The sequence below is a fragment of the Etheostoma spectabile genome, chromosome 19 (genome assembly GCF_008692095.1).
Source record: "Etheostoma spectabile isolate EspeVRDwgs_2016 chromosome 19, UIUC_Espe_1.0, whole genome shotgun sequence".
Lineage (NCBI taxonomy): Eukaryota > Metazoa > Chordata > Actinopteri > Perciformes > Percidae > Etheostoma > Etheostoma spectabile.
Window position 1 is genome coordinate 10,732,018 of NC_045751.1, and position 13,196 is coordinate 10,745,213.

At 40.7% G+C, this 13,196-nt stretch overlaps 1 protein-coding gene across 1 annotated transcript in view; it reads right to left on the reverse strand.

Annotated features, from left to right (window-relative positions):
• Positions 1–3,275: 3,275 nt before the first annotated feature.
• The window catches only part of cyp26b1 (cytochrome P450, family 26, subfamily b, polypeptide 1), a 37,688-nt gene continuing 27,767 nt past the window's right edge, over positions 3,276–13,196 (reverse strand). Inside the window, exons 3-7 of the mRNA XM_032499435.1 lie at positions 10,573–10,691; positions 9,428–9,584; positions 8,906–9,058; positions 6,933–7,214; positions 3,276–6,514 (exon numbers count right to left, since the gene is read on the reverse strand). Coding sequence (XP_032355326.1) covers positions 6,122–6,514; positions 6,933–7,214; positions 8,906–9,058; positions 9,428–9,584; positions 10,573–10,691 — 1,104 coding nt within the window. The 3' untranslated portion in view covers positions 3,276–6,121. The remainder of the gene's footprint in view (positions 6,515–6,932; positions 7,215–8,905; positions 9,059–9,427; positions 9,585–10,572; positions 10,692–13,196) is intronic.

Genomic DNA, 13,196 nt, shown 5'->3' on the forward strand with positions numbered 1-13,196 from the left:
TGCGTGTGTTTCAGTGCCTGTGGGTGTGTGTGTGTGTGTGTGTGTGTGTGTGTGTGTGTGTGTGTGTGTGTGTGTGTGTGTACGAGCGCATGCATGCAAGTACTTTTTCATATTTTCTATTCATGGCATTTGTGAATATGCATCTTTGTTAACAATTATTTCCAAAATGTCATGTTTGTGTGTATTTCTTTACTCATATATTTGTGTGTGCACTCTCAAACCATCTTTGAAGTGTTTTTTTTTTACATCTGTACTCATTATAATCGCTTTCTCTTGTTCTCTGTTTCTGTCTTCCATCAAACCAAAGGAAAACTCACAGGCGGTTCCTGCTTGATGTTCACAAACCACAGTGATCTGCTGGCTGGGGGATAAAAACAGATATGGAGGCATTGGGACATCAGTCAGTCAGTGTGTTGAGAGTCTAAACCAGACCACCAGTTTCTGTGTGTTCCCCACATGACAGGTCCTGGTCCCATTGTTAGACTCATTTTGTTGAGTTCACAAACAAAACAGTTAAAATGTTGAAAGATTTGAGTTGATGTAATCAAATCTTAACTTATCTAACCCTAACCCTTTGATCCTATTTTTCTAAAATTATATGGATCAAGTCCCCTTAGTCAGGCTGTAACTTATGTAAAGTAATTGACCATTTTTGGCAATTCCAATTAAGCAGATCCACTGGAAAAGGCTCTGACTTTTGAGCGAGAACTCAAGGAATCCGTTAAGCAATGAAGATTTGAGGATGTTGAAGGTTAAAGTTTTCTGTCTCTGTGTCCGGCAGCGGCAGATGGCCACCCACCAAGAGCCAGGGTCTGTCCGAGGTTTCTGTCTCCTGTTGTGATTGGACACAACGTGTGAAATTGAATTGACTTACGTTGGTGCATTAATTAAGTTGGACATTACAAGTCAACAGCTGATGAAAGAGCCAATGATTAAGGAGATATCCTGCTGATTTCGATCCAGCTCTGTGTCATGGCATTGTGTGCAAATGAACAGTGTGTGGTTTCCCTCCGTGGCTGCAGCGCACGGAGCTCCCAGCTGAGCCGAGCAGCGGAGGTCTGCCGTGATCCGCCGGATAATGAATGCACTGGCGCCACCGAGGCCAAACACCATACATGTAAACACACGGCCCACACGAAGATGACACAGAGCTGGATTGAAATCTGCAAAGTATCCCTCTAAGCAGGGTTCAAAATTAGCACCATCGACATGATGGTAAACTATGTAAATATATGTGTAAGTGGCTGGTAGATTCGCTTTACTCACCAGCCCAAAAAACAATGTTAAGTCTATTGGGTGGCTGGTAAAATTTGAACATTCACCAGCCATTTGGCTGGTGGGCCAGAAAGTTAATTTTGCACCATTGTTCTAAGCATGAATGAAACAGCTGTTGCCAATCAGCTAATGCCAGTGGGACTAATTATACGCTGTCATTTTTCATTGTTTATTGTTTTTATTGACTTCTTTTTAGAGACTGATCATTGTGCTAGTCATTGCCAGATACTAATCAAAAGGCATCCCTGTATAATGAGGAGTTAACTTGTTATTGACCAGAGATGTCCATTGAATAATGTGCAGGATCTTTCCATTACTATTTTTCCTATATGGTGGCTTTCTTTGAGGCCCCTGTTATTAAAAGTGCAGAATGGACAGCTTTCCATAATTAGAACTTTAAAACAATACTGCTAGGGTTACTGTATATATTCAGTCTGTGCTAAGGATTTGTAGTAGTTTTTACACTTTGGGAACTTTGGATCAAAGTATCCGTGAGAACTATAGGCTGTTATGCTTGTAAACTTGGTGTTAGACATTTATTTGAAGGATTCATGTCACTGCCAAAGCAAGGTCGACTTGAACTTCTGAAAGCAGATTGTGTCTTGCTCTACACATAAACAGTGGCTTCTCAGAGATGAGATAACAGTCTTTGGTTACCATTAAGGCAGTGTTTTAGCTGCCTTAATATTACTGTAGTTGTAATGTGCAGATATTGTATGAATATTTCAACATAGCGCTGTAGATGGAATGGCGCGTCTCTGCATTGCTTAGTGCTGTTAACAGTTTATTTAAGCTGACAGAAGGCACCTGGTCTCACTTGTTCCCCATCCACAAGTTTTCTGACCATTCTGATTTACATGGTTCAGTGCTCCAAGCTCCTTAGCATATACAGGCTGCCTGCCATCTGTTTGATTTGCATGCTGGATGTGCTTGTGCACTTACTTTTCATGTGGTTTATAAAAACACACAACGTTGCTTTTACACTTTGGCACTTATGCATGCTTTACCGATTTTGGAAGCTGTTTGAATATCTGGATCTTCACTGCATTAAGACCTTTTTGTGTTTTTACTTCTTCAGAATACAGTCTCAACAGAATCTGTGTTGTTAGTTGGCACTCTATGAATCGATTGCTTGTTGTCAAGCTTTTATAGATGAAGCCAAGTCAGTGTTAAAGTTTTTGCACAAGGTGCTGCACTGTCACTTCACCCAAAGAGGAAAAGCCTTGTGGTGTAAAGCAGTGGTGTAGACTAATGCATTGTAGTGGGTATACTGTACTATGTAAACCCACTACTGATACTAATATACATACATATCATAGTGGGGTGTCTGGGTATCCTCCCCCAGGGAAGTTTTGAGTGTCAACAACTTCATTTTCTGCATTTGGATACACTTTTTGGCACTAATTTACGATGGAAACACCTTTATTTAGCCTATGCAAAGACAAAGAAAACAGATGACAATTCAAAATATTTAAAAAATATAATGGAAAGTATTTTCTTACATGTCATTGGGAATTTTTAAGTGGCTATGTGGAAATGCTGAAGCTTTTTTAGTGTGTATATTGCGTATGCCTGTGTATCACGTAGAGCACGACACTGGTGTAAAGGCAGGATTAGCTGAGAATTTAACGTTTTTATACGTTAAAAACATTCAAATTGTGGTATTTTTTCTAACTATTCTCTCTTTAGCTATCTAGGAAAAGGAGAAGAGTACATGTTTTCACTTTATAGTTTATTACAGGAGTACATTTAACAATTACGGTAACAAAAACTGGAAAGAAAGAAAGTCAAACAAGACATTCATATTAAACTAAATGAACATTTTTCCCGTAAAAAGAAATAGAAATATTATGTACAGAATGACATGAGACAGATTCAGAGAAACCAACAGGTGAGAGGAAGGGGGAAATGTATTCGCATGGCACTTAAAAAATAGACATACCTCGCAAGTGCTTTCTGTTTTCCATAATTAATATCAAATAAAATGCAGTGATAATAAGTCTGAATAACAAAACAAATAATATTTATTACATCAAATCAACAATATTAACATTTTACACACTGTTTACAATATAACTGAAATTCATAATATTCTAAATACATCCAATATTTACCAAAGACCTTCCCATTCAGGCTAAAACTTCTAAATCTGTAATAGAATAAAAATTAGCATTTCAAATATTTTATAACAATATTAATAGTACAATAACATTAATATTAGGTTATTAGTAGACGTAAATAGCTGCTTTTTCCCATGGCTTGCTAAAGAAATTAATATTGTACAAATGAATGTACACTATAATCTATGAATGCTCTTTTTGCTTTCACAAAATGCAAATATTTTAATTAGCTAAATTTTATATATATATATATATATATATATATATATATATATATATATAAAGGGGAAGAAATAGCAAATCTCACTCGATACAAACTATTGCAATCTAGAACTCTCAATTAGAAAATGTACACAAGAAAAGCAGCAAAAAAAATCCATTTTCATATAATTTTTTATCATGAAGAAATCAGTGGTGTGGTTGGTAGAGAGAGTGAACAATGTCTAGCACTGGCAGAATCCATCTGTAATGCTATTGGACAACAGGATCTTCCAATAAGAAAAGCCCTCAGAGCGCAACCCTGCCCTCCCCTGAAACCTCATTGGTCCTTCTCGCTTAAGCTTCGGAATGGAATTTAGAACCCTCTCCGGGGATTTTAAGACGTCCAAGAGTTCCGCTAGAATGTCCCAGAGTTCCGTTGTAGAAACTTTCCTCTCTAATCATGGAAGACACAAAGCTCTGAGAGTTCTGATTGTGCAATCACCTCAAACAATAAATCTCTTATAGCTAATAAAGTTGCTTACACCATGGAATTTCTGTTTTTGCATTCTTAGCGTTGATTGGAGGAGCAGCAAGAAAAAATGTCACCTTCTCCACACAACTCAAAATGGCTGCCCCAAAGGAGACAGCACAAATAAAAACAGCACACACATAAACAGACACAGAATGACAAAGCAACCCTCAAGCAGCATGTATGTGGGTCTTCTCCTCTCCATTTCCACCTTATCCCTCTGACCCCTGTCCCCCTCCAGCTTCAGGAAGGCTCGCCGCTTCACGAGTTCTTAATCGGATCCTAGTTGCTGGATATAATTGCCGTCCGAGACAGTACAATCTCAATGCAACTTAAAACTGTAGTTGATGTATCAAAGCACAGGTTCAGATAGTTTAGAAAGCAGATCTGGACCTCATTACTCATTGACTTTGTTACTTTTATCTTGTGTGTTGCCAATTGCAGGTTCATGTTGCTTGATTCTGCTTGCAACATCAAAATTGCTTTCTTCTGGGGGGGATTCAAAATGGTTGCATAGGGGTGTGTCTCAAGTGAGAGCAAGCGTTTTTGGAAACCCTTGAAATGTTTTAGTTTATGTGGATAAGTGGAAGGAAGGCAAAGTAATTTAAATCTTTTCAAAAAGGAATTGGTCCAGCTCTGAAACTACAACAGTGAGTAAGAGACATTATTTATGTGCAGTCAGTCAAGGTTATATATCAAAAAGCAAAAGGCTTTTTCATTATTCACCACAATGTCTACTCTGCACCTGAGATCACACATCACCAAGCTTACTGTGATATGCTGTAGGCCTATGTACAGTATGGGCAACATTTAGAGTCAATGCTAATGGGCAACTAGTGGGTAGCGGTTGTTTTTGTTGTAATGTTGGTCATTTGAGAACTGAAGCTTGTTCTCCTGTACAATGCTTGCATGGAAATGGTATGGAAAAATCAATAAGGATCACAAAATGTAGCGGCAGCTTTGTGAAGAAAACGGCTAGAAAAGAAGACTTGAACAAATTGTCCATTTACATTCATTCAAAATGTTGTGTTCCACCCATTAAAATATGCAGCCAGAATATCTTCCCGCTCATTTCTAAGCCCATTCCTTCACTGCCTGAATTGATGTTTGACCATAATTAGCGGTACAAATGTTGGAAGTTCAAAATATTTACTGCATCATGATGTAGTTGGTTCGAAGTAACGGTGCAGCGCCAATCTTACAAGCTCAGCAACACAGTGTACTCGTGCCGCAACCTGCTCCGCAATGTGCTATGATCCCTTTGACTGCATCTGTAAGCCAGTAGACAGTTTGAATCTTGATGGAAAACACAATCCCACCACTGATGCTTGTCATTCTTTCAAATCTTTCTCAAATAAGCAGAAAACATGAGTTGAATCTGGATGAAGCCTTGATGAACTCAATTTACCATATTTGACCAGAAGATCTGGAACTCTTAAGTCTTTGTATCCATCTCTTTTACCCTGCTAGACAACTGAAACGGTTCACTGCATTTGATTAAGCACAAGCAGCAAAATGCTAAATTATCATACTCTTTCATCCTATACCCTGTTTCATCCAGCTCGCCTTCCTTCCGCAACCGTCTTTACTTTTACTTTTCCAAATTCAACCCTTCATTTCACCAAAAGTACCACCATACTTCTCTTTCTCCCATTGTGCACTACCCACATTCTCTTTCAAATTATATTACATAGCTTTTTTGTACATACATTTGTTTGTATATTTCCTTAAAAAATACACAGAATAGAGCAAAATTAAGAACTTTTTTGGCAGCGTCTTCCTTTTTTCAGAGAAAAGTCCCGATCATAACAAGAGGCGAAGACTTCTGCTTTTCTTTTAGTCTGAAAAGGAACCTCCAACTTGGCAGAGCAAAGATGGAGAAGAAAAAATAACTCTGAAATTCTTTCTGTCCTTTCTTCAATCTTCTCCCGAAAGACTTCTACAATCACTCCCCCCCCCCCCCCCCCCCCCCCCCCACTCAACAACTCTTTGCCCTTCAAACAGTCGCTCCCAGCAGCTCTTCCGACTTGGCCATGATCTCGTTCTGGTTGGAGTCCAAGCCGTAGAACTTGACTTTCAGCCCGTCGACAGGGTGGACCACGGGTACCGTGACAACTCGGGGGAACTGCCGGGTTGCCAGCTCAAAGCGGCTGGTGCTGGCCAGCTCAATAGCCAGGATGCGAAGGAAGAGGGTGGCGAGCTGCTTGCCCAGGCAGGACCGGACACCACCGCCGAAAGGCAGATAGTGGAAGCGTCCCTCTTTGTCTTCTCCCCGCTCCTGACTAAAGCGGTCAGGGTCAAAGGCATCCACATCTTTAAAGACAGCGGAGGTGTCGTGGGTGTCCCGAATGCTGTACATCACACTCCAGCCCTTTGGAATCTGAACTCCCTGGAGACAGAAATACAGAGAAAGGCCAAAAACCACTTAGCAAGTCTGTAAGAGTGCAATCATGACTGCAAGCTTAATCAATTCTGGAAAAGTTGTCACTTGTCAGTTGGCACGTTAGATTGTAAATCCGGATATTTTGCAAAATAATCTGATTCCAGTTTTTGTTTCTCAGGCTAAGCATCTGGGACTTTTCTTGTGTCTATACCAGCTATAGTAAAGTATGAAACGGGAACGTGCGAATCAATTTTGATGGCACTTTGTCTTTGATAAATGTAAAATCTTGACTATTTTGATACTTTACTAGTAGATTGACAGGACTATATTCTTACTGTTGACAGAAATTGCAGTTGACACCTGATGCTACATGTGAAGATCAATGTGCCGTTTGGAAATCTGACAGTCGGGAAATATTACTCACGTCAAGTTCGAAAGTCTGCATGGCGGTTCGGTAGGCCCCTGAGACGGGCGTAAAGAGTCTCAGCACCTCCTTGATGACACAGTCCAGGTACTTAAGGCTCACAATGGTGTCCAGCCTCAGCTCTCCCGGTATAAGGCAGCCATTGTGGAGGAGACCCCTGGCTCTCAGCTCCTCCCTCAGGCGCTCCAGCACGGCAGGGTGGCGAAGGAGCTGCGTGATGAGCGAGGTGCTCGAACTGGCCGTGGTGGCGAAGGCAGCGAAGATCAGCTCGATCGTCGACTCCTATGAGATGATAGAGAGGCAAGATGAGTGCACTGGTTCCCAATGCCTACTCATGAGAGTGATTCCCTCTTAGGATTGTTTCATTTTAAGATTTTTGAAAGAGAAAAAGTCAAGATATGAGAAAAGAAACATTTAACAACATTTCTTTCTTATGTTGTAAATCATCTTGGAACCCTTAGATTGGTCTTGCAACCACTGATAAAATGTTTGGCTATAGTACAGTTAAGAAAAAAAATTTGACAATCTAAATACAGCCTCTAAACATTGTCTCCATACCTGTCGCTTTTACTATTCACCACTCGGGCCGAGTTGGGTAAAGCCACTCACTGATATGGAAAGTAAAGCGTAATTTGTGCATAATTGTACTGAGGCCGTTTAAATTGATTTGTCTTTACTTTGTGGGCACGCCAACTGGTTTCTGACTCAGCTCCTGAAGGGCTAATTGCTTGTCACTTGAATAAAGGATCGGAGAGTGGAAATATAGATGGTATGTGCTGATGGGGTTGAGGTGGACAATAGCCAAATGCCCAACTATAGTTACAATTACTGTTAAGCTGAATCACAGGAGAGAGGTGTTAGAAATACAAAGTACAGAATTAATGACTGAAGAATGTTATGGAGTGGCATTTAGATTAGTTTTCAAAAGGTAAAATCTTTTGTCAATAATTATTAAGCCAAATTGTGGATGTATAAATATAGGACCCCAACCTTACTTTGGCCACAAATATATCGCCCCACGCCTAAAGCTTGCTATTTATATCGTAACAAAGCACGGGCAAATAAAAAGCCATTAGGTGATAAAAGCATGTTGTTTTTAATTCCTGAAAAGTAGCATGTTTAGAAATATAAAGTTCATATCCCAAAATAACATTTAGTGCGCTGTGTCTGGCCCATTATTAAGGTAGTGGAACGAATAAGGAGGCTGGGCAGCACAACTCTCACTTAAAACTCTCATCTGCCATCATCCGTGTCAAAACACATCTCAGCCTCACTCTGCATGTGTCTGTGTTATATATGCGTGCGTCAGAAAACTGCAGGCGAGTGCTTCAGCCTGTGCCGCTTCGACAGGGGCTCCCCAGTTCATGTGTATTTATATTCTGTGTGTGTGAGTGTGAGTGTGTGCGTACAGGAGGCCTCTTTCAGACCCCTAGCAAGGGGGAGTGTTGACTTATTTTTGGACCTGGATTTAACCCAGAAACCACAGAGAGCGAGAGAGTTGAGTTTCCACAGAATTCCTTAGAATTACTTTAATGGGTAAATAGAGGGTGTGCCTGTCCGTGTGTGTGTGTGTGTGTCTGTGTGTGTGTGTGTGTGTTATAGTGTTACTGTCTGCCTATGGGCATCAGCTAAGCATCCCGTCATGGCAGTCATATTTTACATAAAGATGTGTGTGATGACTCACTTTCATTGCTTATGATGCTAAGATGATTTGTTGAAGAAATGGTGTTAATTTTTGATATTCGTGTGCTCAGTTAGCCGAGACAGGTTCTCTTTGGCACCACTTTACTAGGTAAACTTTGTGTATGGTTGAACACATCAGAGCTGACGTGTATCTGTACTGTGTGTGTCAAGGCTCCCGTGTGTGATTTGAGTTGCTTCTTGTGTGTCCAGCCTCTCTCCAGCGTGTGTTTGCACACTTTTTTTTCTCCCCGCTCATGTGTTTTTGTTTTTTTTGTGCGTAGGTGTGTTACCTTCAGTTCCTGCATGGTGAGCTCGGTGCCGTTCTCTTTGGCACTCTCCATCAGGACGTCCAGCGCGTCGCTGTAATCCTTCCCCTGGGAACACGGCTTCTCCCTGATGGCTTTCTCTATGCTTTTCTGCAGGGTGTCTCGTGCACGGATACCCTGAAAAAGCGCATAAAGCAAAGTCAACACTACATACCAAGTTTTCTTTTAAAAGAAGCATATTCATTAGAACCAATTTTCTCATGAATTTAAGTAACCATGCATCCAAACAGTTTCAAATACGTTACTTCGTCTCTTGTGATGTTGAGAACTCAAAAGAATGATTTAGTTTTAAAAAGTTAAGTTAAAAGGGTGGAAGCACAATTACGTTAAGGTGCTCATTATGCACCAGAGAAAGTTAGTGAAACACAATTCATTAGCAACTACAACTTAGCATAAAGGGAATCAATAGGCAAACTACATATTTCTCATTAAATTGGATTTAGTTTGCAGATACTTGAAAAAGGACTAGAGGACGTCAACACGTACCTTCCTGTAGCCACTAAACGGCAGGTCTATAGGCAGACTGAATAGGTTGTCCACAAAGTCCTGGAAGGTGGAGAACAGATGCCTCATCTCCTCCTCTGACACCCTGAATCCCAGCAGCACCCTCACAGCCATGGTGAACGACAACTTCTGGCTCTCCCTGTCGAAAGACAACCAATCAGGACCTTAGTCACATCCGATGATAGTTCCTCGCTTGCATTTACACCCGTTGTTGACCACAATTCTAAGCAACCCAAAGCAAACCTCTTTTGTGAAGGAACTTGATGATGTTTTGCTTTATCACCATGGAAACTGATACTGATCTCTCCAACGCTCGCTGACCTGCAACAGCAATGTTTCCGCCCACGATGCACTGTGTACCTGAAGACTTTTTTTCTTTAAACACTTTTGTTTGCTTTTTTTTTTTTAAGACAACTGGGATGTCTTTGGTTGTGTCTGAAATCTAAAACTGTGGCTCAGTGGTGGAGCGGTTGTCTGCCAATCGGAAGATTGGGGGTTCAATCCCTGGCCCTGCAGTCCCATGTCAAAGTGTCTTGGGCAAGACACTGAACCCCGAGTTTCCCCCGGTGCTGCGCATCGGAGTGTGAATGTGTGTGAATGTTTATCTGATGAGCAGGTGGCACCTTGTACGGCAGCCTCGGCCACAGTGTATGAATGTGTGTGAATGGTGAATGTCTCCTGTATGATGTAAAAAGCGCTTTGAGTAGTCGTTAAGACTAGAAAAGCGCTATAAAAATACAGCACTTTTACATTTAAGGTTTCGGACATACTAAAAAAAACTCACTGTTTTAGCTACTAAATAGCTTGCTAGTATGGAAATTCGGACACAGCCTGTACTTTGAATGAGGATGTGTGTGTGTGTGTGTGTGTGTGTGTGTGTGTGTGTGTGTGTGTGTGTGTGTGTGTGTGTGTGTGTGTGTGTGTGTGTGTGTGTGTGTGTGTGTGTGTGTGTGTGTATATATATATATATATGCAGTGATCGATATTTATACAATGGGCTGATGTTCTCATTGTTTTTACCTGTTTTAAATTATGTAGCGGTGGATACTGCATCTAATTTCTAAGCGCAATGACAATGACGTGTCTATCTCTTGTGAAGGTGTTTGTTCACCAGGACGCCTGTCTACCTGTAGACGTTGATGGGCTCAGGGTTGGAGCTCCATACTCGGAGGCTCTCCTGGATGACCTGCTGGATCTTCGGGAGGTAGGACTCCAAGGCCTCGTGGCTGAACACTTTGGCAAACACCTGGAGAGACAAAGTAAGAGGCAGATTGTGTCAGTTCAAAAGGGACTGCATGCGTCTGTTCATGACACACACTGTACAGACAGATAAAGATCAACCAGTTCATTAAATGCTCATAAATTGTATGACTTGACACGCAGGCAGAACGCATAGAGAAATGTGTTTGAACCAGTGCAGGTTCAAGCAGAGGACAGAAGCATTGAAAAAGGCTGTAACCCCCTTTACTCTTACATAATAACATACATAGTACAAACAAAATCCTGACTGACAAGATGAACAGATGGCAGTAGGGACAAGTTTATTCTGCTGTAAATGCAATTTTGAACCAATCCTAACCAAATGTTGGGCGTTGTATCCAGGCTAGTGGTTTGGCTCAATGTATAGGAATGTATGTCATTCGGTCTGTCCATCACATTGGTCCTTACTAAAATACCTTAACGACTATTAGATGGATGGCCATGATATTGGGTACAGATATCCAAGTTTCCTGCAAGAATAATCTTACAAACTTGTTGGTGATCCCTTGATTTCTATCTAACGCCACCATTATGTTCACGGTTGGGTTTTTTAAGTGAAATGGATGGATTTCCATGGAGTTTAGTACAGGGATTTATTTTTCCCTCAGGGTAAATTGTAACAACTTTGGTAATTTTATAACTTTTCAAAGATGCGACGAATGTGACTGTATTTCGCCCAGTAAAAATGATGTTATAACTTTACTAAATGTTCATGATTTTGCAAAGGGGGCGGCAGATGCTCAGTGGTAAAGCAGTCGCCTGCCAATCAATCAGAAGGTTGGTAGTTTGATTCCTGGAGTTCCATGTCAAAACGTCCTTGGGCACTGCCGCGCCATTGGAGTGTAAATGTGTGTGAGTGTTTATGTGATGAGCAGATGGCTTTTCGGCCAAAGTGTGTGTGAATGGTGAATGGTTCCTGTACTATGTAAAAGCACTTTGAGTCGTGATTAAGACTAGAAAACCCCTTCTTTCTGTCTCCTGTCACATCTCCGCAACGTTTTCTATCCATCAATCCCCTTCACGTCTCTCTTGAATTATAACTAGACAAGACTTTCCGTTGTGTCCTCATTCCTTATTCGTTTTTTTTGTGCGATGCCTGTTCTTTATTCACATCCCTCCCTCTTTACAGAGACTAATGCATTGTAGAGGTTTTTTCCCTGTAGTCAGCAAAACTAGAATGACAGGCAGAGAGAGAAAAAGAGAGAGGGAGGAGGGGGGAACAGTTAAGTCTTTCCTGGCTGCTCGTAGTATTTCTTGGTGTGAATCAGTCACCAGTCGTCAGTGTTGTTTGGATAAATAACATTCCATCTGATTTAACCTCCAAAAGTGCCTTTAAAACACACTTGGAAATGTTTTGAATGTGAAGAACTTTGGAGAGGAGAGACAAGAGAGCGGACTTGATTAGAATAGGGCTTTTATATAGAAGGAATCAGTCACTAACACTCAGCTGTGTTAGGATAAGTAAAATTCTTGTGCATTTAACCTTTTGAGCTCTCCCTTAAACCGTCACAGTTCTGTAGACGGGAACGAGAGAAAAGAAACATTACTGATGCATGGGGCGAAATGTCAACTTTTCAATGATGACCACAAACAGTTGAGCCTTTTCAGCAATGACTTTTTAAAACACGACAGCGTTCAAGCCACAGAGGGTTTCACAAAAGTTATAATTGTGGGTTTTATTAATCGCAGTAATCGCAAGAAGGCACTTGAAGAGCCTTGCAGTCATTTTTGATTGCTAGTTAAGATGTGTCTTGGACATTTGTAGATGCATTTTGCCGTAATAGTAAAAGTTCATTTTGAAGTAAATGTGCTTTTGTATGAGCTCCTTCGCTTTCTAACCTCCGCAAACTCATAATTGCATTTTGACCGTGTTTTTTTTTTCTTTCTTTTTATGGTCGGCAATCTACTTTTTTATAACTTAACACACACTTTTAAGTGGCATCACTTGAAGAATCAGTACAACCCAATGCGATTGTACTCAAATGGAACTTGTCCTGGATTTATAGTTTTCGAGCTGTCATGCACAAAAAGAAAAGGACTTAATTGTGTATTTCTAATATGTTTTCAATAAGTTTAAGTCAACATGTTCCTGCTTCTTTTTATTGAAACTTAATGGAGGCCGAGAGGGAAGATAGGAGCTTCTATTGGCCAGTGGGGGTACATTGGGTTTCTGAGGTCAATGTTTCAGCCACCAAACCATCAGTTGGGCAGTCAAACTCTTTATTTTACCTTCTAACTCATGTTCTTTCTCTGCCAATGCACTCTTCCCTTTCTTTCCCATCATTACTCCAAACCCTGCTTTCCTCCCTCCGTCACCCTCAGGATAAATGAACAACAGTCCTTGTACAAGGTATCTTTATTAACCCCAAAGGGTAATTTGGTTTACAGCCAGCAGTAGGCTACAGAGACAGAAAACACACCAAAAAACGAAATAAATTAAAAAAGTTACATTTAAAACAAAAAAGTCATTCACAATGCTGATGGCAGTGGG